Source organism: Halichoeres trimaculatus, unplaced genomic scaffold (assembly GCF_033239565.1).
Source record: "Halichoeres trimaculatus isolate MK-OKI-2021-1 unplaced genomic scaffold, fHalTri1.1 fHalTri1_scaffold_19, whole genome shotgun sequence".
Lineage (NCBI taxonomy): Eukaryota > Metazoa > Chordata > Actinopteri > Labriformes > Labridae > Halichoeres > Halichoeres trimaculatus.
The window spans coordinates 17361924-17387267 of record NW_027437197.1 but is presented as its reverse complement, the minus strand read 5'-3'; the positions used below and the strand labels follow the sequence as shown (position 1 = coordinate 17387267).

Sequence of the window (25344 nt, the reverse complement as noted above, 5' to 3'; positions counted from 1 at the left end):
AATGCTATGATAATGACGATTAATGCCTGGTAATAAAAAGGTGGATAATTATTATGACAGTAATGATGATAAAGATAAAAATAAACTGATGCAGATGAGAAAATAACAGTTATGATAATGACAACGTGTTGATGATGATAAACCTGATGATACGGATGATGGTGAGAATACTGTTGATGATGAGGATAGGAAAATTAGGATGATGATGATAATGATGATGAAAATAATGATGATCATGATGATCATGAAAGAAGAATAGTAGATATGATACAGATGATAATACTGATAAGAAGAATATCAATATGATGATGATGATGGTGGTAGATTTGATACAGATGATGGTGTAATGCTGTTAAGGGGAGAATATTGTGATGATGATGATGATGATGATGATGATGATGATGATGATGATGATAAGGATAAAGATAATGGCAAATTTGATACAGATGACAATTATAATGCTGTTGAGGAGAATATTGTGATGATGATGATGATGATGATGATGATGATGATGATGATGATGATGATGATGATAGTGGATTTGATACAGATGGCAGGATAATGCTGATGAAGAGAATATTGTGATGATGATGATGATGATGATGATGATGATGATGATGATGATGATACTGGTGATGATGATAATGGTGATCATATTAATGTTTTGCATCAAAATGGAAGAAATTATGGTGACTGTGAGGATGATGATGACTATAACAATACAGATGATGATAATAGTGATGATACTGCTGATGAGGATGAGAAAAATTATAAACATGATAATGACAAATATAATTATATAGATGATGATGATTATGATGATTCAATAACTACGATGACTGTGATGACGATGGTGATGGTAGGGATGATGCATAGTTGTTTTACCTGCCTGAGCCAGAGAGACATCAATTGTCTACAGTTAGTTCAAAACTCTGCTGCCAGGCTTTTAACCAAAACCAGGAGATGTGAGCACATCACTCCGATTTTATCCTCTTTACACTGGCTCTCTCTATGTTTTAGAATTTATTCTAAGATTTTACTGAACACTCTTAAATCTCATCATGGCCTCGTACCTTCCTACATTTTAGACTAAAGACACCTTATGAGTCTTTGGCTCCATTGAGGTCCTTGGGCAGAGGTCTTTTAAATGTGCCAGTGACTCAACTTGAAACCTAAGAAGACAAGGCATCTGCGGCCCATGCTTCGAGGCTCTGGTGAAGTCTGGTTTGCTGAGGCCTCTTTTAATTCACGTTTTAAAACATATTTTATCAGACAGCCTTCCCTGAATTTACTTGAGCTTTTTTTTGCTTGTCTTTTTTTTTTACCTTATTGTCTTGATATTCTATTCATATTTCCTTGTTACCTTGATCTTGTTTGCTGCCTGAATATAAATTGCTTTGTTTCTGCTGCCTGTAAAGCACTTTGTAACTTTGTGAAAAGTGCTGTATAAATAAAGCTTATTATTATACACAGCAGCTACTCGAAATATATTTTCCTTAAGAAAAACTGTGAAACTTTCAAGCTTAAACTAAGAACCTCCAAAGTTTACTTTCATTTTAAATCCTGCCTACTGCGGTTTGCCATCTCCAGAAATGCACTTCTGCTCTTATTTTTTACTCTCACTGTTTCAAAGTGGAAATTATACGAGGTTACTTGGTTGGAATACAGACACCTCAGGTTCAAACTCTTTTCAGCTTGAGACAAATGAGTTTGAGTCTTGCTGAAGATTGAGGTTGAGAAGAAGTAGTCGAAGCTGCATAACAAAATCCTTTAAATTGAGTTCAGTCTTTCAATCAAGTTGACCTGGTCTGGCTTAAAAGAGTGAAGGAAAACTAGATAGACTGCCATTCAAACTGGATATCTGCCCCAGGAATATCAATGAAGCTGTCTTTTAAGACAGAGCTGCATTCATTAAAACACTGAGTTCCATTATTCTAATTTGGAGGTATATTGGCTTGTTGTTTGAGCTGCATATGGTCCACATCATTCAGGGAACATGGTGACCTCTATTCAGAGCCTGCCTGTGAATCTGGCTTTCAAGTTGCTGAGCCCTGCCCTCAGATCAGGAGACCGGGAAGGGGAAAAGGTGGAATTAGAGGGACTTTTTACACACCTGGAAGAGTGGGATGATTACACACTTACTGCATGATTCATTTAAGTATATGCAGTTTGATGACTGGAGCAAATTTCCAGCAAAGCAACCTCAGCAAACGTCTAATCAGCCAGGTCGAGTGAACGGTTTTTGACACATTAACTGAAGATCTAAAGCAGCATATCATCCGCCAATTAGGGTGAATGTCTGTAAGCGTGTGATCAAAGGGATGTTTTGCTATCACTTTTCAAGAAATGATAGTATTGATGGGAGCGATCCAGAATAATACAAACTCATCCTTACTTTGTGCATGACACCTGTTTCTGTCTATACTGACGCTGTCACTGCCTGAATGACAGGACAATGAGCCCTTTTCAGATAATTTGCTTTGAGGATCATAACAAGTGTGCTGCTGAGACGGCGCAAAAGACACTTTGGTGCTTTTGCCTTCAGGGAACAAAAACACGAAATAGAAATCTTGAGGAAGATCCCAGAAGACCGTTGTCAAGTCATTTCTAAATTTGGATCATGAGCTGGTACAAAATGAATCTAACGCTCTTGGTGCTCGATTTGAAAATCAATGTATTAACTCGGTTTAAACTGATAATAAAATCCATAAATGGAAACTTTTATTTGTTTGGTTTCCGCTCTGCAGATTTCTGAGCTGTCATAAAGTTTGGCAGCTTTTGGACGAATGAGCGGTTTTGAAAGAAACTTATCAGAGCTGTAAAGTCACTGCCCAAGGCTTATCAATTAGCTTGACAATTAGCTTGTTAATAACAGGGTTTCTCACAGAACTACTTTTTTATTCATGGTGGGAGTCGACTGGAGTTGTTTATTCATCAGAGGGCTTAAAAGACTTGAAGGGATAAGGTCAACTTTTCACTCTTTCTTGATGCTCCCTCGTCAAGGCCTCAGAGAGGACAGTGAGAGTTTCTTAGAATAACTCTTCTTGTTATTCCAATCAAAGAGCTGCAGTCCTTACTTTGATGCGTAGGCTGCCACTGATAATGACAGAATGAATCACAGTGAACAAATTTAAGACAGGAATGGTGCGAGCCGACTTTGTTAAAGAATACAAAGTCTCTCTGGCATCACCACCTGTTGATCAAACCTCTACTGATGTTAAACTTTGATGGTTGGATGGATGGCTTGGCCAAATCCAACTTCACCCCTGGTACATTCGTCAGGAATAAAAACATCAGCAGCAGAAACCAAAGCTTAACATCTAATGGCGCTGACTCACTCTTCGAGCAAGGGTAGTTGCTATTTATATTTTTAAAGAGACGACATATTTGACCTGAATTACCTGTTTATATCAGAGCTCTCCATCTCTACCTCGCTTTTTTCTGTGCTGAAACTGTGAGTTCATGAGGAGTAAAAAACCCAGGAGAAGGAAGGATGACACACATGAGACCTCCTTTCTCGAATCGTATTCATAAAAAAAAGAAAGTGAGAATAAAGAGGAGACAGCTAGAAGGAGAAACCTGCTAAGAGGATACTGGAGGACACATTGAGGAGAAGCTTCACAGATAACCTCCAACATCTTTAAAGTGCTGAGGGAAAAGCTTCTGTGTGTTTGTGTGTTTGCACCCCATCAGCCTGTTTCATTTTAGAAGTCTCTCTGTGATAATTACCTTGGTTGGGCTCTGCTTAATTATTAACTGCTGGCACTGTTTGATGCAAGAAAAGGCTGATTATATGTTTGAGGCTTCATTTAATGTTATGTCTTTTCGGAGTCTCCGAGCAGCAGCTTCTCTTGCAATCAGAGCACATGGGGGAATAACATGGAATTTAGCCCGCAGCGTGCTGAGAACTGTCAGTTTCTCTCCAAGAACCGGAACAACTTGAACATGTTTTTTTTTTGGTGGTGATAACTTGTTTTTGCATATTGTATCAACATAGCACAAAGAAGAGTTGCACAAGCAGTTTTGTTATCACTCTCTGCCCTTTTGTTCTCACTGTTCAACTATTTTCACATATAACTGCTGTTTATCAGATGAATTATGAACATATTTTTCTGACAGCCTTTTTCCAACACCGCAGAAAGCAAAGAAAGCTCAGATGACGACTACTGCTAATTGACTTGCTTGATAGATTGACAGCGAGCATAATTACATGAAAGAGATAACGATAAAAAGAAGTCAGATTCAGTCTTCAACCCATAAAACTTCCAGCTTCTTTTGAGGGGAAACATCTGGATCCTCTAATCCCTGATGTTTCATGGGAGTCACTGTTTCAGCCACATAATGCTTTGTTTGTTGCGAAACACTAACGTCTGAATAATGCTGTCTGCTCAAAGTGCCTTTCGGTGGCCGTCTTGTATTGTGCTGCTAACACAGTTTAAACAGAAAATCCGTCACGGCCTCGCCCGCCAAACAACTGACATATTAAGACTGACCCAACTTGATCCCCAGGTCCCACCGAGCACACAGTCTGCATCCTAAACGAGCTGCTGGGGTGTATCACGTTGGATCGAGGAGGAGGAGAAACTCACATGTGCGCCCACCAACAACGTGGATTTCATATCCTACGTGTACACTAATCATCTGCACACACAGACATCAAAAAGAACATTACTCGACATGTTTTATTAACCCTTTCCCGGGTACAGTGTGGGCCTTGTTTCAAAACGAGAAATATTTGTTCAATTTATTCCAACTGGAGCAGGAGGCAGAGCAGATGTTGAGAATGAAATGAGATTTGAGGCTTTGGTGTTCTTTGAATAGCGGGGAGGGAAAAGTGTCACACAGAACACTTATAATCTAACCAAACAGGCATAAATTCATCAATTTGGAAAGGCTTGAAATTTAATTAAAAATTAATGAAAGCTGACAACAAAGAGGCTGCTTCTAAAACCTTGCACTATTAAAGGGAGGTGAATTCACATTCAGTGGTAAAAAATTGCACCAAATTGGTTGAAGTTGGTTTATGTGTGAAACAAGAGGTGAAAGTTCACATTTAATTCACGAAGAGATACTTAACATCCTTAAAAGTCTTCTTTAACCAGATTCAACCATGAGACAGATCTCTCTCTGATATGTAGCACTGTGTTGGTTGTTGATCTCGCTTTTTTTAACAGCCTGCTGAATATTGCATCACACATTTTCAAATCAATAAAATGATCGGCCTCGTGTCTCTCATTGCTCCCAGAAGCCTCTTTTTGGGATACAGTAGAGAACAAGCAGAGTCATAAAAGGAACAAAATAGCTTCATGTCTCAATTTTTGCAAATGTAAACCCTGCACATAAACGTTAATGCAAGAACTGTGTTTGACTTAAAGGAACAGTCCCTAAATTCTAATTTATACAGCTAAGTAAACCAGATTAACAGCACACTTGAGGAGGACATCCTTAAGATGACGAGCAGCCTCGACAGCAGCATGTTAAGTAGTCCACAGATGGTGTCTTAAATGGCAGAAAATGGACTGAGGCTTTGTAGCATTGTATTTGGCGCCATAACCGCCACCTTAATGAGCTCCACTGAGCTCTATTTTTTCCTCTGCGGGGATTCTTATATCAATCTCGACCTTGAAACACCAGGACTGGGGCTCTCTGATTTCTGGACACTCGGGCTCATTTTTTGGTTGTGACCTTGCTCCGTCCTCCCCGCAGCTGCTCCTGATGCCAGCGAGCGGACAGACTCAGACAGGATGGACCCCCTGTTGGGAACAGTTGCAGCTCTCTGCCAGAGGATCAACTTACATCCATCAGTGCTGCAGAGATAAGATGTGAAATTAAATATTTGATCTCGATTGCCTGCTGTAGGAGACAGGTCACATAGGAAGAAATGAGAATCTGTTTTTTTCTCCAGTGTTGGCCTGTTAGTGGTGAAGAAGCTGACCGTGGTTTGTTATTAAGGCAGACTATGGCTACTTAAAGGTGGACAAATTGGTGTAAGTCTCCGTAAAACACACCCTGACACCCTGTCCTGTCTCTCTGCTCTGATCAGATTTGGACTGTATGATGTATGATGGCCAAAAGCTGCTTGGCTCACACAGCTGCGGAGGAAGATATGGGTGGAAAGTTTAACCCCAAATCTGTGCTGAGGAGATTTCAAGGGATCTCTTCACAGGGGAGGAGTTTATCACCAGGCTGAGGAGATATATTCATTAGCTAGCATAAATTAAAACACAAATTGCATGTAATTTATTGACTGTTTGGACAGAGTTCATCAGTAACCATAACACCTTATCCTCAAATATGCATCCCTAGATTTGAATTAATCAGGTATAACCTGTGTATGTTTCCAGAAATAGCTCAATTTGTAATAAGTGTACACTAAATGTAACAGCATCTTTCAATTTCAGTACTTTAACTTTATTTAGTGCTCAACTTAATTGTTATTGTCTCAGCTCGAAAATGAAGCAGCTGCTGATCAAAGAGAATTCACTCTTCAGGGGTAGCAATAAATTGGGTGTAAAATCAGACCTTTAAAACATAAAGAAAGAAATGAAGCGTCGCTAAGAGCTGCTCAATGAGGAATGAATTGTTTAATCCAACTCTGTGTCCACGGTGCACGTCTGCCTGAGGAGGGAAGGAAGTCTTCTCTGGTCTTATCCTGCCCCCTTGTGGCCTTTCTATGAATTTAATTTGACTTCTTTGCAGCGTCAGGTAAACACAAGGAAAGGGTCGAGTTTGATTGTTGCCTGGACCCCGAGTGTGCGTAGTGACTTTATATTAGTCTTTAAGCTGCTGTCATTTAAAAAGTACAGATAAAAAAAACGATATGTTGTTACAGAACGTGAGATACCATACCAACACACATTATGTCACTCTACATCCATGGCTTTCATGCTCTTGTGTAATTATAGACGTGCATAAACTGTCTTGTGCTGTAATGTGTATTGACAAACAGTACATATCTTATTTCATACACCTCAGTCAGATGCAGTTTGATCATTTACATCCAGAGCTGTGGTTTGTTTGGTTAGTTTGTACACCCTGGTGAAGTCAGGAGGTAGCGCAATTCAATACCTTATGACCTTCATACCTGTTCACTGAATTATTTTACTTTTGTCTTTATGTCAAAGATCTTGATATGATTTCTAAATATAAAGTCACAATAGTTTACAAAAATAACTGTACAATTAAAAAATGAATAATAACCCTGTTAAAAGTGCTGATAAACCATGTTATTCCTCGTAAAACACAAACATCCTAATAAATTGTGACGATCAAACAGTTCATTTAATCCAAATTAGAGTTAAATATGATAATAAATACTCAAATTATATTATGGGAAAATACACAGATGCTGTATTGTTGTCATAGATGACAGTATTTCCACGAATCAGTGAGTTATAAAGAGAGTGGAGGATTCATAACCCATAATTTATGAGCTTCTATCACAATACTGTCACTAAATGACAAACTGAGCTCATATGTTTACATTTAGCGTGTTTCAATATCTCATTACATGTTCATGTATGTGGTATTTTGAACATATTCAAAGGTGAATATGTTATTTCAAAGAAACAGTCTTTATAAAGAGACAGAACCTCTTCAACTGCAGAAGCAGAAAAGTTCAATAAGTGTCACAGGAAGTCCGCACTTTTTGTTGAAGTTAAGTGAAGTCAAAGTGAAGTCAGACTAAAGTCTCAGGCAGGGTGTCTGCGCCCTCTTTTGAAAGTATCTGCCATATATGCCACCGCTCCGTCGACCCATTTGTTGAACCGTTACCCTTCTCTGTGTCAGTCAGTGGGGTCGGCTGGGACCGCTGTTGGCTTTGAAAGTCTGGCTTACACGTGAAAAGAGACGGTGTGGAGTGAGAAATATGAGTGTCCCTCAGCTGTCCCGTGTAGTGAAAAGGAGTCAAACCATCCGTCCTGACCTTTAAAGACGAGCACGCAGGGTGTCCTGTCCTTTCTTCTAAGTCATCGGAGCTGACGGCTGCTGATTGGCTGCTCAAACCCTGCTGTAATGATGATTGCTGTTGTCTCTGTCCTCTCTGGTCATGAGGACCACTGCTGCTGCGTGTCACCGGTGGGTGTGGTCTGCTCTCCTGCACGCCCAATGAGGTGTGTGTTGGTCCTGCAGGCTTGTTGTTACCCTGGTGACTGCTCAGCCCCTCGGATGATCCATACGACTCAGATTCCGACACGTCTCCTGGGGAGCCTGGGAGAGAGCATTCATTAACATCCGGCATTCATTACATACATAAAGACCATCTGCAGCAGCGTGGACAGAGGAGTCTGTTACCAGTGATGTGATGGTCGCTAAAACCCCTGCTGAACAGCTCGTGCCAGGTGTCCCAGAAACTCTCAGATGAGGCCTCTAGAAGAGAACAAAAAACATCAAGACGGACACTTAAGCTGGTTCTATCGCCTCTATATATTCCCTACGTAAAACATATCCCCTTCAAATTTTGGCAAGTCTCTCTTCCATACCCGTGGCTAAAATAAAAAACATCACATCGCTTTCATCTGTTTCAAAAGACCACGCTTAAAGAGCTGCTGTTTGTGAAAGATAACAGAGCGCTTTTCTTGTCTTTGAGAACATTTAGAATCAAATCCAGGAAAAACATGGCGGGAATTTCACTTAATCTGGCAGGAAGCTAGATGAGAAGATCAAAATGACTCTCATGTCTCATATATGAAGCTATAGCCAGCAGCTGGTTAGCTTAACTTCAGATAGAAAGACAACAAAACAGGAAATGGGTAAAGACTAGCCGGTCTAAAGATGTAAAAGTCAATGTTTTTGTACATGCATTGATATATTTTCAAATAAAAGTGATGCATGTTGTTGTTGTAACCTTTGGATAGAGCCAGGCGAGCTGCAACCTTTTAGTTTTTCATGCTTTTAAGCCAACAGGCTGCTGATCTCCAGATTTACATATCACAACCTATTCCTTTAAAATGCATTTTTGCAAAATTCAACTCTGTGTTCACCTTTGTCTGTGGAAAGTGTAGGAGAGGTGCTTCCTGATCCGTGTTTGGACCAGCTGCCGCGTTTAAACTGTCCTGAGAGTCTGCTGATGCTGTCTGAGAGTGGACCGCTGTCCTCCAGGTGTTTACAAAGCAGCTGCTCTGACAGGACAGGAGAGTTGTTGTCATAGGGAGACACCTCTCCGCTGGATGCTTTGATGGAGTCGTTGGATAAGCACCTGTCAGTCAGAGAGAAGGACTCTGCTCTCAAGAGGCCTGGCTCTCTGCAGATACAGAGAAAGCACAATGATAAAGATGTGAATGTGTTCTACATATGCTGACCCGAGTGTCATCTTGGGAAATAAAGCGTCTTTAATTGGATCATTTAGCGGCTGAAGAACTTACGAGTGCTGAGAGGCTTTCCTCCGCAGTAAGTAATCGACCACATCTGGATCAGTTTCCAGCAAACTCATCAGCACCTCGTTCTGCAGGTCAGCAGGCACCTGTGAGAATTACAACAACAATACAATTATCGTCATCGTAACTGCAGTAAAGATTTGTTAACTTTAATGGTTCACACTTGAACCAAACATTAGTGAAAGGCTCTTTAACACCGATGATTTTTCATGCTCCCAGTATTTATGTAGTCATCTGATGCAGTATGCAAATGAAACAGCATGTTGTTGTCTCATATAGAGCGGGAATAATTAACAGCAGCTCAGAAAACGCAGGAGTAATGATGCAGAGCAAATATCTGACAGGCTTTTTTTTTTTTTCGCCCTTTGGCTTCCTCAACAGATCATTTTCAGATACCGCAATTAAGAACATTGGCACTTGTGTTTCTTTTAAAAGAAGCAGGAAATGAGGATCTTGCCCTTGCCCTCATTGAAATCAAAAGCAGAGATGACACATATTAACATCTACAATGAAGACACTCAGAAAACACTTAATAGAGAGGAATGAAACTTAATTTCACAAGGTTCAGGGGAGAATATAGCGTGAATTACTTTTACTGTGATGCTACTTTGTTTTGTTGGTGACTGTTAAAGCTCAAGACTCTTAAAAACCCATAAAGCTGGTAGTTACATTTTATAAGACCGCTCTCTCCTCTATCAGGCAACCACTGAACGCCAAAGAGACTCTGTAAATGTCTCTTAGTTTGCAGTAAAGACTCCTGCCTTACCATAAACAGTGTATGATATGCACTGATCATTTTCTGCACCACGCTGATGACGGCCGAGCTCTCCTCTGCACGTGCAAAGCTCTGCACCACAAACTCTTTGTCAGAGTTTTTCAGCTTGTGCAGGAGATTGGGTCCAAAGATAGTCGCTAAGTTGAGTGATGTCATCTTGTTTCCTGTGATCTAAAAGGAAAACAGAGAGAGAAGAAAGGAGGAGAGGCCAGTTTATTTATCTTTGAGAGTGAGGCTGAGCAGACCATTTAACTTCATACTTTGATACAGTGAAAACAGTGAAATGAGAACATGAAACAAACATTTAAGAGGTTGTTTTTTTCTCAAAGGAGGTCTGTCAGGAGTCACTCTGGTCCAAAATAAACACATTTTTAGTTTTTATCAATGCTATTTTGTCCTTTTTGGCAAACCAAAGTCATGCCTGCTTCCTGTCATCACACGAGATAACACCACAGCACTTTTGACCAGTGGTTTGATCCTGTGTGATGCTCAGTACTATGAGGTCTGTCAGTGGATGATGAGCACTGATGAAATCCTCCACCTTAGTCTGGAGTCTCTGATTGCAGAGACAAGAAGTGTTACATGAATGATCTCTCTGCAGGTTGAACATGTATTTGAGATCCGTATAAGACATTTCAATTTTCAGCTACAACTGTTGGAAGGGATAAATAGATGATCCAGGTACCAACTTTATACTTCAATTTCTTAAGTTATCGTGTTTTTTTGTGTTTTTTTCTGTATTAACCCATAAAAAAGGATCCAAAGCTCATCAGAAAGAATTGGTTTTTGTTTCCTGTTGTAAATTAAACAGCTCTCTGCTTCTTGTGAGCCTGAAACTGAGCCGTTTAGCTTTTAATCAAATTGACAATTTTGTCCTTGTTTCGTGCAAGTTGCGCTGATCATAAAGTGCTGAACCTTGATTTGGAGTGACATTCAAACACTTGATGTGACTGAGCTTTGGCAGCTAACTAACTGTGACGTTTTAAAGTGTGTTTCATGAGAAATTACAAAACATTGACAAGAATGGCTCCTGCCTACCTGGGGTCCTTCATCCAGGTCTACACTCCTCCTCGCCCACTACGCTCTGCTTGTGAAAGACACCTGGTGCTCCCAGCCCAAAGCGGCTCCAAATTACTAGCCAGACTCTTTTCCTCTGTTGTGCCCAAATGGTGGGGTGAATTACCTAACTCTATACGATCCATAGAGTCCCTTTCTACTTTTAAGAGATGTCTGAAAACTCATCTGTTGAGGGAACACTTGTGCACTTAATCTAACCCTTCTCCTCCTTGTCCTCAGGGGTAGAATGAGTCAGTAGGTCTAAGACTCAGCTCTTGTGATTTTTTTAGCACTACTACTAGATGATGTTGAAGTTTGAAGTATACTGTTGCAGCAACTAATTGTAGTTTGTTGGCTTGTTGATTATTGTACCCCACCCCCAACACCCACCACCACAAAAAAAAGAACTTAAACTTAATGGCATCACCTGCAGCCAAATAACTTGTATCACTGTTGTTGCACCAACTACGTTTTCCTTATGTCTAAATTATTGCATGTGTGTACGTAGCTTTGAACAAAGCGTCTGCTAAATGAAACTGTAAACTGTAAATCCAATCCCCTAATCCTGCTTACAGGACCTGCCTGAAACAACATTGGCAACATTGATCATCACTGACATGGACCTCCAAATTGTTAAGTAGCATTTAAACATCAAATTACAAATGTGATTGACTGGAAATATATCCATAAATTAAGCGATTAGAACCCAATATATTTTGAAAAAAAAAAAAAAAAACATCTTCATGTTTAATATCATTCTAAGGATTTGCTGGGAAAATGTTAACATTGCAGCCAAACTATTTTCTGTGATAACCTGAGTCTAGTCTTTGCTTTAAGAAGAATGTTTTCTAAACTAACATAATCCATATTAAAGATAACTACAGAACCACTTACCCCACATTTTCTTTTCATCTGTCAGTGAGCACGGGGGAAAAAATCTCCTACAATAATAACTGTCAGACTCTTACTGCACACAGACTCTCCTTGGCACCCTGGAAATGTTGGGAATGTTTAGCCTACCTAAAACAGCCCTGACGTCTTTAATAAGGCTGGCTCCTGTCTTTTTTTTCTGTAGGGGAAACCACGCAGACCTCTCTTTCACCCTCACGGTGTGTATACATTGGACTCAGGCCAAGAATAAACTAGTCTTCAGTCTGTGGGAAACAATTAACCTCATTTGAGGATTAGTAGTAAAAAAACGTGTGATTAACAGAAAGATTAACACAACAACAAAAAGGGATTTGGGGCTCATGTTACTCAACAATACAGTAAAGAGTTGGGGAAAGTACAAGGTTACGTTGACGATGAGTTTACAGACAGAGGCTTTGCTTTAAAAAGGCGGTGTGTATGATTCATAAAAAATCTTTTCACATGACAAATTCATCATCTAAAGCAGACATTCCAATCCAAACATGTCCAGACTGCTTCACAGACCACATGTGTATGCATGGCACTGTTTGTCACTTTTCTTACACTTCTTGTCGTCGAAATCAAATCAACAGGGAAATAAACGATGACAGAACATATGATTGATGTAGCAGCACAGTGTTTGTCTGGTTATTGTACAGCTGGGTGGTTGGTGGTGGTTTTGCATCATTTAATCAAGAAACCCACATCGGGTCATCATGCATAATGTTCTGCGCTTCAGCTCAGCGCTTTCCACAAATTAGAGGCTGCAGATGTTACTCACAGCTGTCGTAGTGCCCTCTGATGGCTGTTAGGATTCATCACAATCTCATTAAACTTGCAAACTGTTTGTAATTCAGAATAACTCTTTATATCATTATTGACAGCTTCCTGCTCTGATTAGTTGATAAATCTAAAGTGGAATGAGGGGTTCCTTTACCTCCCCTCCTTCATTGTCCAGGCTGTCCTCAGCATGTGCAGCCACTGTGGATAACAAGCAAAGGAGGCGCTGCAGCGTGTCACTGTTGCAGGGAGGGAGCAGAAATATCAGAAGCTGGATGGCGCTCTCTTGGTCTGAATTATCCAGCACTGCGGGAAAGAGGCAACCACATTTACAACAATCAAAGGCACCAAACAACCGGCTTGTTATTCTGACTTGTTATCCTTGGCGTGTGTGTTTTCCACTCACAGATCGTGTTGATGAAGGCTGTGTAGAGGTCTCTTGTTAGCAGAGGGTCAGGCATGTCTCGGAGGAATTCTTTCAGCAGTGCGGCTACATCGTGTACACTGTGCTCCTCATCCAGATGAACCTCCCAGCCCTGGTCGAACTCCTCACGAAGCTGGATGAAAGCGTGTACTGATTACATGCTCCTCAGAATAAAAATGTTGATACAAATATAGTATAAAGTGAAGGTAGATGTGTTATTGTACCTGTCGTACTCTCTTTTTGGAGCTTCCGATTCGGAAAATTCCCACTGTTTGTAAACCTGAGGAAAGAGGACAGTGCTCTGTAAATTCAAATATAGAGTCAAAAATTCAGCTTTATGACAACTTTAACTGCCTGGCTGACATATTTTTCATAAACAGCATTTTTAATTGAGTGATGCACTTTGTATAAGGATGGCGTACCCTTCAGAGCAGGGTCACATTTGGTTTCATGAAAACAGCCAAAGACCAGCAGCTCTCACGGACATTTTTAATAACCATGATAGTAAAGTATGACTGATCTATGACTATTCCATTCTTAGGTTTTGACATTAAATGTTAGAAACAGACTGGAATCAAATCTCATCTGTCGCTCAAATGTCTCTTGATACCAGATGATAAGTGGTTGGTTTCCTGCAGTGTTACTTGCTGCATAAACATCAGCAAACTCTGCTTCTGACCAAGGGAGGAGTTCTCCATTAGGGGGCGATACAAGAAAAATATGTCCAGATTTTTTTAAGCAGTATCAGGAACTGGAATTCATCTGATTTTTTTCCTTTTTCAGACAATTTTGACATGAAAACAACATCTTAGCCCAAAATATTTCTTATCCAACATTCTCAAATGTTTTAATGCGACAATTTTTGACTTTTCTGCAGTTTCATTACTTTAATCTTGTCTTGTGTCCTCTAATGTATTTTTTGAACTCACATTTTCACATCACGATAGATTCATTTCAGACATGCACCTATCGAACAATGCCGATTTTCTTAATTTTGGGGGATCTGTGATTGGTCCATCCTTACATATGAAACTGATCTTATATTCCTCCAGGAGGGTCTGACAGCCATTCATTGTTGCTCTTTGCTCTGAGACCTAAAACTCAGGACACTTTATTGGTTGATTTAAAACAGAAAGATTTTATTGTTTCACAGGTACTGTTCAATGAATTTTAACAAAATTAGATTGGAACATTGAAGATAAATGCTGTCAGTTATAAAAACTTAAAAATAAAAATAGGTATCAGCAGGTCAGGCTTTTTAAAGATCGTGATCGGTGATTGGCCAGAAAAATTGTGATCAGTGCACCCCTAATTCATTTATTTAAAGACGCCAGCTGTAAGAGTTGATGAGTTTCTGCAGAATTTACAGAGCTTTAGCTTTATATAACATGTTTAAGGAGCCGTTACTAAATATACTTTGATTTTGTTTGAGCACTAGACAGAAAATGTGAATGTGCCCATAATTTATTATATGATTTGTTCATTCACTGTAAGATGAGAGATGGGTTAGGTACCATATTCTTCCAGGTACTGGCAGCACAGATCCACGACCCTGGGCACCTGTCGGTAAATGGGGTTGAGGCCTAGTTTTTTGTCGTGCCACTTCTTCCTGGTGCCTGCTGCCTCTGCTGGCAAAGAGAGCTGGAGGGCCTCTAACAGGCGAGACTGGTTATCATCAAGGTCTGTGATGCAATCCACAGATACTCCACCCTGTCAAGCAGACGACAATGACTGTTGTTAGTGTGAAATGCTGTGCAGTCCTTTAATGGCTGCCTCATCCACCCACTGAGTTAATATCCTAAAAGGTCAAAAACTCCCAGAGAAATCTCTACTGAATGCGTAATCAGACATTTCTGCAGCTTTGCAGTGTGTCAGGTTTATCGACAGCACAGCCTACCCTCCTGTGTGTCCGCGGGGCTGTATCTGGCGTGCTCTGTAGGGGCGATTCATTAGGAGTCTCAGAAGTGGAGCTGAGGGATGAGTTGCTGCTGGAGAGCTCCTTGTTGGCCCTTTTTAAGCTGGAGGTGAGTTGAAGGAAGGATAGCATCAATTCGGTGGGGTCGCTGTGCTCCTCCCGTGGGGGGTCGTGCCTCTGCTTGTGTGTGCGGTCGTTGGATATGACCTGAGACAGCGGTATGCCAAACGCCTGGGGCTGAGTCTCTGTGTGAGGGGGGAGGTAAGAGAGGCAGACTTAAAGTTCATCCTGCTGGCTCCACGTCAAACGATTGATATTGAATATGATTTGTAAGTCTTGTTACGCCATGTGCCCTCTGGAACTTGTGTTCCTTTGCATTCATTCCTTCTATTCAAACTTGAACTTTAAAATAAATGCCAATATTGAGTGCACGCCACACTCTGTGGTCGTCGCTCAATATTCAGTGTCAGGGAGCGCAGAGCTTAGAAGTGGCTCTGTAAACAGACAGAGAAAAGAGGAAAGAGAGGGCCGGTCACGCCGGAGGACAGGCTGTAATGAATGAGCCTCCACTTAAGATTGTTTTTGTTATTTCCCTCGACTGCCTCTCTGACAGAGAACATCACTTTCCTGTCGGATTGTGGCAGCGGGCTGCAGAGGAAGATCCCAGATCCCTCTGAGACTTCTTTACTGCGCTGTAGATTATGATCAGTCAGAGCTCCTCGGGTATAAACAGCCGAGAATGACTGCTTCACTGGGTCTAAAGCTGTAGCCAAAAGTGTCAAACAATATCTCTTTCAGTGTGAAGAAGGGAAAAACTGCAACTAGGGTGTAATAACTGAACGGAGTATTACCTCTGTCTTTACTTTTCTCCTTGGATAACGAATCCAGCTTCCTCCTGAGCGACTTCTTGTGCTTGTGACGGTCTGAAATAAGAGGGCGCATTAGAATAAAGGACGTGACAAGACTTTCAATTAAAAGAACCACCTATTCAGTAACAGTGTAAAGTGATGACTCAGTTGTGGACCATATGTTTAAAGGTGTGTGTGTGAGTGAGTGCTTTAGTACATTTAGGGATGCTGATGTGGCAGCCCAGGTCGCAATCCCGAAGCAGTCGCCTGAAGGCCACATCCTGGAGGCGGACCCTCTCCAGCTCTGAGAGGCTTTGCAGAGGGACGGGCTTCAGGCCAACGCTGCGTCCCGACACGCTGTTCCAGGTGAAGTCACCCTGAGTACACAGACAGACACACACACACAGGTATTCACACACACACATTACACACATCGATCACTCCTGTCACTGCTGACAAGTCCCACCTCGACACAGATTCTCAGTTTGCATGAGCTGACACACACCTTTGCTTCACAAAACAGCGACATCATTAACCTTCTTCTGTTCCTCTTCAGAGCCAACGGAGCAGAACGCAAAGACAAATCTGATCAGATCTCAAACTTGAGAAAGCAGTAAGAATATACCCTGTTTTATATGCAGATGAATTATGCAAACACGCTTTTGAAGTGAAACACCTCATCTTTATTCTTCGCCTTCCCGACGCAATGAATCGCAAGAGGCAACACATAATTTCTGGTGCACACTCCAGCAGTTTCTGAATAAGCTCAATCTTTCATCAGTCAGTACTTCATAACTAATCATCGCCACTGAAGAGCCGTTTTAGAGTTTAAGTACTGTACTAATGATGGAGCAAACAATCTAGTTTGAAATCCTCAACCTCTGAGCATCTTTGTGCCAGAGATTACAGAGCTTTGATCTACCACAGTCAAGCCAATCATATGAGTCATGTCCCAAAGAGGCTTAGTAACTCATTATCAGGATAAGGCTTACTCTATAGTGCCTGTCCTCTCCATTAAGAGAGAATTAGGACTGTGCTACAGTAGCTAAGTAGTGTCTAGTACAAATAGAGTGTGACAAAGTACAGTAAAGTGAATGTGACAGGTCAGGCATGTTCCCTCTGGCTTTGTGTTTCCTGTAAGAGTGGAAGTGGACTTTACATCACAGGAACTGTAATCTAACCAAGTGTTTGTCTCATTTCCAGTTAAAACTCTTACTAAACTCTAAATGAGCCACATTTACCAGAAAAATATCTTGATTACAGACATTGAGACAAAAATGAGGCCTAAATGAAGGGTAATGAGCTTTATTTTCCTAATAATATCAGGAATTACGACACTTTTCTGGACTCATCTGGTGAATGCAGTGCATATTGAGTCTAATAATAGGATTTTTTTTTTAATAGAAATAAGTCATGAACACATAAGCATCAAAATCACATTTTTTGCAGTGTAGCCAACGAGAAATATCACCAATATTTTTTTTTGTTTTGTATAAGCACATACATAATGCACAAGAGCTGCAACAATATTCTATATAAGGCAGCTGTACTCGTTATTTGTGTAGAAAATGGAACAAAAGACAACATAATTGCGCCTTAATTTAGTGGCACACAGCTCCATAGACTTAAAGTCTTACTTAACTCATTTCATTTTAGATAAATCTGGTAATCATTTTCATGCATATCACTTTTTAGAGGCTAAAAAAAACTAGACATTTTCAATTTTTTTTCTTGTAGCACTTGGTTTCTGGAGCATCTTACTGTAGACAGTATACACTGACAGATTTAAGCAGGGGTCTGACAGATGGGATGTAAAGCAGTCAGTTTTTCCTTAATTTTGCCTCTTTTTTGGATTAGAAAATCTTTATTGTCCCCGAGGGGCAATTTGTTTTGCAGCCGTAGAACATACATCAACAGAAACAAGTAAACAAACAAGAAAAAAAACATACATGTATAGGTTAGTCTGACTAACTCATGGATTACATCAAGGACAGTTAAAAAGTAAGAATAAATAGATAAAACCAACACTGTATAGTTAAGAACAATACGCAATGTATGCGAAAGGCAGCATTTGTCTGTATAGTCCATATTATTTAAATCTATTATCTATCTATTGTACTTTTATGTGAACAGCAGATGAGTCGACTGAAGGGGGGAAAATCAGGGGACAGATTTGTGTGTATCTTCCCGTTTTGTTCGAACATTCCTCTTTTGTGACTATATGGGAGTGGGAGCACTTCCCCTATCTGATACAAGGTTACGCTGGGTTCCCACACTTCATCTCAGACAGTGGCGTCATCGAAGCAAAGCTTTTTCTCTTTGCTTATGCAATATGAAGCATTTTGATGTAACATATGTAATGCAATTTTGTTATTCAAGGTTTGAACTAGGTGAAAAAGCAATATTTTTATATTCAAAATACTACATTTTATGAAGCTGGGGCTTATAAAGAAGATACTGCAGAAGAAGTTGTCAAAGTTAAGTTTTGAATAAATTTCATTATTTTAAGGCAATTTTTGGTCTTAAGTTGAAAGATTTAGAGAGGAACTACTTCTCACTGCATTAAAAAATGATCCAGTTTAAAAAGCATTAATCACTAACCAGTTTAACACAGTTTAGGTAATAAATGATTGCAACCCTCTCCTCTTTAAAGCACACTAACATGCTGCTTCCTGGTGGTTCAGGGCTTTAAATAAAATACTTTGTGGACACAAAAACTTTTGGTTTGCACTCTTGAATATAATGACAGGAAACATGCAAGGTGGTTCAAACAATATAGAGAGATTGAGAGCTCAGATTGCACCGATCAAACCCGCTTGAACTGGGTCCAGTGAGGTGATGAATACTTCCCCAGCAGTCAGGAAACTTCAATGGCCCATTGTGGGAAGAGTTTCCCACAGAAGCCTCCACACCGAGACTATATTATTTTATTTAGGCCACGTTTCCAGAAAAGTTGGGGCACTGTGTGAAGTGTAAATAGAGACAGAATGGGATGATTTGTCAAACATTGTGAGAGGGCTATGCTAATCCCCACATTCTGTTTACATTTACGCAGCATCCTGGCTTTTCTGTTGGCTCAAATCTAGTTTCAGTGCAAACATTTGATTTCACACCTTTATTATACACCAGAAACTCAAAAGGCTCAACCGAGAAAACCAACAACAAATCTGTTAAAAAAAATACTCACAAGAGGCAGTATGACGCTGATCTAACAGTGACGAACTGACAAAGAAGGGGGGAAGCAGAGGGTTAACAGACACAGGTATGAGATGAGACACAGGCCAGTGCAGTCAAACAGAGGAGAAACAGAAGAGAAACACAAAGGACAGGATACTTACCACACTTTAAAATCAAAGTGAAAACACACACAAGGAATACACAGAACAAAAAGAGCAACACATGGCAGATCTGATGTGACTTCAGGTTTTAGATAAGATGCAGACCAAGTTTAGGTGACCAGCCCAATGTCAAGATCTTACATCAGCATCATCAGGATTTAACAAACTACTGGATCCAACATCAGACCAAGGTTGTAATAGTTAACTAAAACGAAACTAAAAAGGAAAACTCAATTTTAAAATACATTGCAGTTAACTCAAACTAATAAAAACTAGAAAAGAAAAGAAAAACGATAAGTAAACTAAAACTGTATCTTGTGTTCACAAAACTAACTGAAACTAACTAAAATTATAGACAAAATTCCCTTAGTTATAGTTTTTGACAATATTAATAGCCTTTAGGATTTAAATTAATCCGACACATTTTCCCAATCAATTCTAGACAGTTTTCGGCAGTTGTCAGTGCCGCACAGCACCAACATAGTGGCGTATAGGGACAAACTTGTTTACTGCACTGACTGGCTGTGCTCTGTGCTGCGACAAAACGTAGTGGAGCAATGAATCAGAGCATCTGTAATGGTTTAATTGTTACAGAGTCCAAGTTTTATTTACTGAAGCTCATATTATATTGTTTTTTTTATAATTTATGATATTATTTTCATGTAATTTATGTCAACATTATATTATATAATTAATGCTTATATTTTTTATACTAAGTTTATATTATTTTCATGTGTTAAAGGCAGCAGCCAACATTTTGGTATCAGCATTGACTGAGCAGTGAGCACTATGTTGGACTTGAAAATAAACAGTATGACAAAATATTTACTCAGACCTTTTTGAATCCTGGTTAATAAGGTATGAAAAAACTAAAACTAAACTAAAACTATACTAAAACTACGCCTTGTTGCAAAAATCAAAACTAAATAAAAACTAGAATGCCCGCTCTAAAACTAATTAAAACTAAACTGTAATGGAAAATAAAATGTCAAAACCAACTAAGGCCCCGTTTACACGGAGACTCCAGCAAAGATTCTTCCTTCGCGTTTCCAAAAGCCACCCGCGTTTACATGAGGACGGCGTGAAAACAATCCGCGTTCATACGACTCCAGGAGGACAAGTCTCTTCTTCTGTTCTTTCTTTTTCTGCCGTTTTGTTGTGTGGGCCGGTCGGCAATCCAACCATGACGCGCATTACCGCCACCTACTGGACCGGAATGGCTCAACTGGAAATGTGGCTGAGCGCGGAGCCTTCACCTGAAACTGCGAGTGCGCATGCGGTGACGTCAGCGTTTCACCCTGAAACGCTCTGCTCTGTGTTTACACGAGGCTGGATGGAGGAGCGGATTCAAATCTTTCCACTCTGGGGAGCGTTTTCAAAAGATTGCGTTTTCACTGAAAATGCAACGTGGTCTCATCTAAACGGAAGGCCAAAATGCAACGAAATGTTTGCGAAATTGACCATTTTCCGGCGTTCTGTAAACAGGGCCTCAAACTAAACTATAATGACAAATCCAAAACTATTATACCCTTGCATCAGACTACTGACAAACATCTGCAAAAAATGAGATCTGATGCCCACGATGAGAGGCTGGAAAATATCTGCATAGATCAGGATCTTATCCAGACAGATCCCAACATTGATCTGACGTAAATTAAACTTTGTGATTTGATGCCAGGGAATGATGGTGTGTGAAACTGCCCAGACATGTGAATTTAATAATAAACACACGTAAGGAACAAAGTATGATTTGATTTCTCATCACTCCAAAAACTTGGCAACACTTCAGCGTTCAGTGATGGGACTCTGATACCAGAGTTTGACATCAGCCTTATGTTGGGATCCCAGTCTCAAAATCTGGAGTCACCTCAGCGTTGGAATATGGATTCAATTTGACTTCAGCTCAATTTTATGGCTTTTCCTTTTTTTAACATTGTCTTATCTCATCCAGGCTAATTCCTCTCATGGTGCTCAGACTAATTCAGCACAGAATGCATTTCATCTACTGCAAAGCATTATTACAGTCTTTCCTTTAATTTCTGCATTAGCACACTTCAACTATTATATTCAAGGAGCTAAGCCACTGTGTGTGCTATTTTGTCAAGTGTTTCAAATTAAAATGTAATATTAGAATTGTCTCTCCTCCAGAATGTAGCTCTCCATCTGCCTCAGAATTAAAGGGAATGATTACTGGGCTTGAAAATAAGAGCATCTGTGAAAACACAGTCCTGGACATCTTACAGAAGTTAGGAGACTGCTTCGTACAAGATTAATGCTCAAATCTTCAGTTCAGATGCTACCTACTGCCAGTCCTGCATCTTTGTCCCCGTGATAAATGGTCTCATCTTGGCACTGTATTACCGCAACAGAATGACAAATGGCTAACTTTAAAGGTTGTATAAGTTTCTGCAACTCAGTGGCTTCCTCAGAGAAACCAGAGCACGGGGAGATTTATTCTGTAGCTGAATGTCTGATCTGGCTGTTTTGTGACTTATGAAGGAATTCTCCTAAAGGCTTGTGCATTAAATCAAAATGAATGAAGATTAAATTGCATATTGCAAAGGTTTCTTACAAACTCATCATATTTGACAGATGCTGCCTTGATGAAGACAAAAATTGCAAAAAATTAAAAAATAAAAAGATGAAGTTGAGGACAAGTTGATGGTTTAGTTTTTTACATTAGAGATTTAATCAACAAGAAATATTTTTGCAATAACTCAGAAAGTTCAAAAGCTAGGCCAAGAGCATCCCAGAATGAAATGCAAAATCATTTTAAATGGATCTAACTGGTGCCAAGACTGGAGAGAGGATCCACTACTTTCACAGTGAAGACTTTAAAACCCTTAAAATGAGCTCCACGGTGCTGTGGGCATGTCAGATGAACACACAAATACAGATGAGAGGTAGTGCTGTTTATATGTCACTTTAACTTCAATATGATGATTTCAATGATCATCACATTTTTTAGGACAAATATTTGAAAGTGTGTGCTTTGTTGAATGTTCCCAAAGACATAAATGTTTGAGACTGATATGCGTACAGTCTGTTTAGATCTAATGCACCATTTATTTTCCCTCTCATCAGTCTCTAACTCGATGTCACGGTGCTGCCGTTACAAACATGAAGGTCTAGCTCCGTGCTGAGCTAACTGACCGTCTCATGTGGGAAGAAATATGTGCCTGAGGGACTCAAGCCAAGGATCTGGTCATGCAGCTCAGCTGTGAGGAATAAAAGTGGAGGCTCTTTTCATGTAAACCAGATGTTTCTACTTACCATCTCAGCCCAGATTACAAAACCTGAGTGGGTACAGTTCTTATAGGCCCCAGTGATATGCAACATGTGGCTGTGGCAGTGATCCAAGGTACGGCTCTGAGGACGAGTCACTCCTTTGTGATCTCTTAGATTATATGCAGAGCAGTGAAAACACAGCACAAAGAAACTCAAGCTATGGATTTCCTTCATTAACAAGCCTCAGTAGCTTTTGATCTTCACTTGCTTGACAAGATGAATACACACTGGATACCAAAGACTTTACAAGAGGCCTTGACCGCCTGGAAAACAGACTTACAGTATAGTAGGTCTCATAAAAGGGGAGTTTGAGCAGCTGGGGCTGTTATTGGGTGGGGGTGCAAAGGCAGAAAAGTAGTCCGCCTTGCTTCAGCAATGTTGTTGTGGGGGTATCATAGAAACTGTTGTCCCAAAATGAACTATGAGCTGGATATTTGTACCACAAATGAATGTGACTTTCATTACACACCAAGTCTGGTTTGCCTATGACTCCAACTTACTCTCAGTTTAATCTGACAGGACGATCATAAGCGTCTAACGCCTCAGATGCTGGAGCTCTAAAATCACAATAGCAGAGATGCACACTCCACCAACACCTCAAAGTGTTTCCTCAGTGTTTCTGAGGCTGTTATATGGAATAAAAGTTTCCATCTGACAATGCAAAGTGTTAGCTGTAGTGCCACTCTCAAAGCACTTTGCTGTTGGCAACAAGAAAGCCCTCCCTGACTAATAAATCACATTAAATGTCCTCTCTGACACCAAGCTGTCTCCAATATTAATCATGTTCATCTAGATTTACTGTGATTACATTTCAAAGCACTCTGGCTGTCGATGCTGGCTTCTTGTTGTTGTAACGGAGAGATCCCATTGCTGGTATTCATTACAAGCCCATTATAATGCGGTGCCTGTAACAGGTTTCCATTAAACTAAACAAACAGTGTTACCATGAGGACTAGTTTTCAGCGGTACAGCTTGGCTGGGATGAAGAATGACCAATAGAAGAGATGCAAACAGCCATGCAACAAGTTCTCCTATATTTTCCTGACATATTATGACGCCTCGTTGAGAAGACATGCACGAAGTCAAGACCCTGAGATGAAGTCATAAGTTTGCTGGTTTGTTGCCCTGACTGATGGAGGAAGACAGCTTTAATCATAGGCTTGTTTTATCTGAGGTGGAGGGAACAGCAAAATTAAAGTGCCACTTTGTCCCTTTTTCCCCTAAAAAAGCTGCACATCATTTTCCAATCTGAGACACTTACAAAAGGCTATGTGACACTACACACTCTCCAAATGTGACAAAATTTTCCAGTCACCCTTATTTCCAAATAATCTGCAGGTTGGAACAAGCAGGGCAGTTTCTGCTGAGATCATTTCATCAACAGGAATGGCTTTAATCAATGTGGTGTTCAGTGACGCAGCTCTTAAAATATACAGAGCATGACTGGGTCACACGTGAAGTTTCACTGGGAGCCCTGTTAGTCACGGACTTAGTGATGTTGCAATACGTATATCCAAGAAGAGACATTTTTTGCTCATTTCCCATATCAGTAGAAATGAAACAACACATGTAAAACGACAAATTATATGTCACTTTTAAGCAACAACGATTCAAAGTGTGTGCATAGTCATCTCTCTTAAGATGAGAAACAAGTGCCATCAGTTCTTTAGTGGGCGACATCATCCTTCAGGGACTTCCAGCCACTTCCGGAATTTGGATACTCTTTTTCCTACAGCGTTGTTTTTGTCCCGTTTGCGCAATTAATTATTCATGTGTGCACAAAGGTAATTAAGCTTATGTTTAAAATGTGTCCAAGCGAAAAATACCAACTTACTGAATATCCAACAAAGTCATAACGACATCTTTCACAAGCTCTCTCCGGATAAAAACAAAAAACGTCATCATTGGTTAATGTGGCTAACTCTATGATGCTCAGCAGGTGATGGAAGTGTGAACAGTTTAAACCCACACACGACAGAGCTCGAATGTCACCAACCTTACACGGCGTCTCCACAACTTCTACCCCATCGTGTCGCATCAGCGCCGAGTCCAAGCTCCTCGTCTGCCTCAGCCTCCGCTTGGAAATGATTTTGGGGCTCAGCGAGCACGAGAAAACACTGCTTAACAACCCGTGAGCGGACATGTCTCGTTTAACTTCTCAACTGCAGCTTGAAAGAAACGAAAAAGTGCTTCATATCAACCAGTAGTCCGAGAGCGGGGAAGGGGGCAGCGTCGACGCACAGCAGCAGCAGCAGCAGCAAGTCCCACGCGCGTCACTACCATATTATGAAATACGCGCGTGGAGCTGAAGTCACCGCCCACATATTGTAACTTGGTTCGACCTCTTCTAATGTCGGTGCCAAAGCGAATTGTAAACTTTAATACGAAATTAACACCAACAATAAACCGTCTCCCTGGGGTATAACAGGAACAGGGCTGGTCTGGGGTCTTTTTATCTGAGGGTGTGACACAGTTTAAGTCCTGCTGTGGAAACACCACGTTACTTCAGCTATTAAGCTGTTTGTGGACAACAACAAAAAAAAAAAAAAAAAAAGAAACATATAAAAAAAAAAACGTACAAATGACCCAAATATACAGAAGCCCCAAAGGCCATGATGTTATAGAATTTATTTTCAT

The 25344-nt window shown here is 40.3% G+C and overlaps 1 protein-coding gene across 1 annotated transcript; it reads right to left on the bottom strand.

Moving 5' to 3' along the window:
* Positions 1 to 5160: 5160 nt before the first annotated feature.
* Positions 5161 to 25015, bottom strand: LOC141808751 (rho GTPase-activating protein 6). Its single transcript, XM_074695451.1, has 13 exons — positions 24704 to 25015; positions 16299 to 16458; positions 16085 to 16156; positions 15216 to 15478; positions 14833 to 15028; positions 13543 to 13598; positions 13301 to 13451; positions 13052 to 13200; positions 10141 to 10320; positions 9363 to 9460; positions 8982 to 9241; positions 8293 to 8367; positions 5161 to 8208 (listed from the first exon to the last, which is right to left on the bottom strand). Exons 1-13 carry the CDS (start codon positions 24848 to 24850, stop codon positions 7679 to 7681), a joined length of 2337 nt encoding a protein of 778 aa, XP_074551552.1. The 5' UTR covers positions 24851 to 25015; the 3' UTR covers positions 5161 to 7678.
* Between the last annotated feature and the right edge of the window lie 329 nt (positions 25016 to 25344).

Coding starts and splice junctions, on each gene's coding strand:
- LOC141808751 (XM_074695451.1), bottom strand. CDS start 24,850: ATGTCCGCTCACGGGTTGTTAAGCAGTGTTTTCTCGTGCTCGCTGAGC. Junction 9,461..10,140: donor CATATCATACACTGTTTATG/GTAAGGCAGGAG, acceptor TAATTCTCACAG/GTGCCTGCTGACCTGCAGAA. Junction 8,368..8,981: donor TACACTTTCCACAGACAAAG/GTGAACACAGAG, acceptor GTTCTCTTCTAG/AGGCCTCATCTGAGAGTTTC.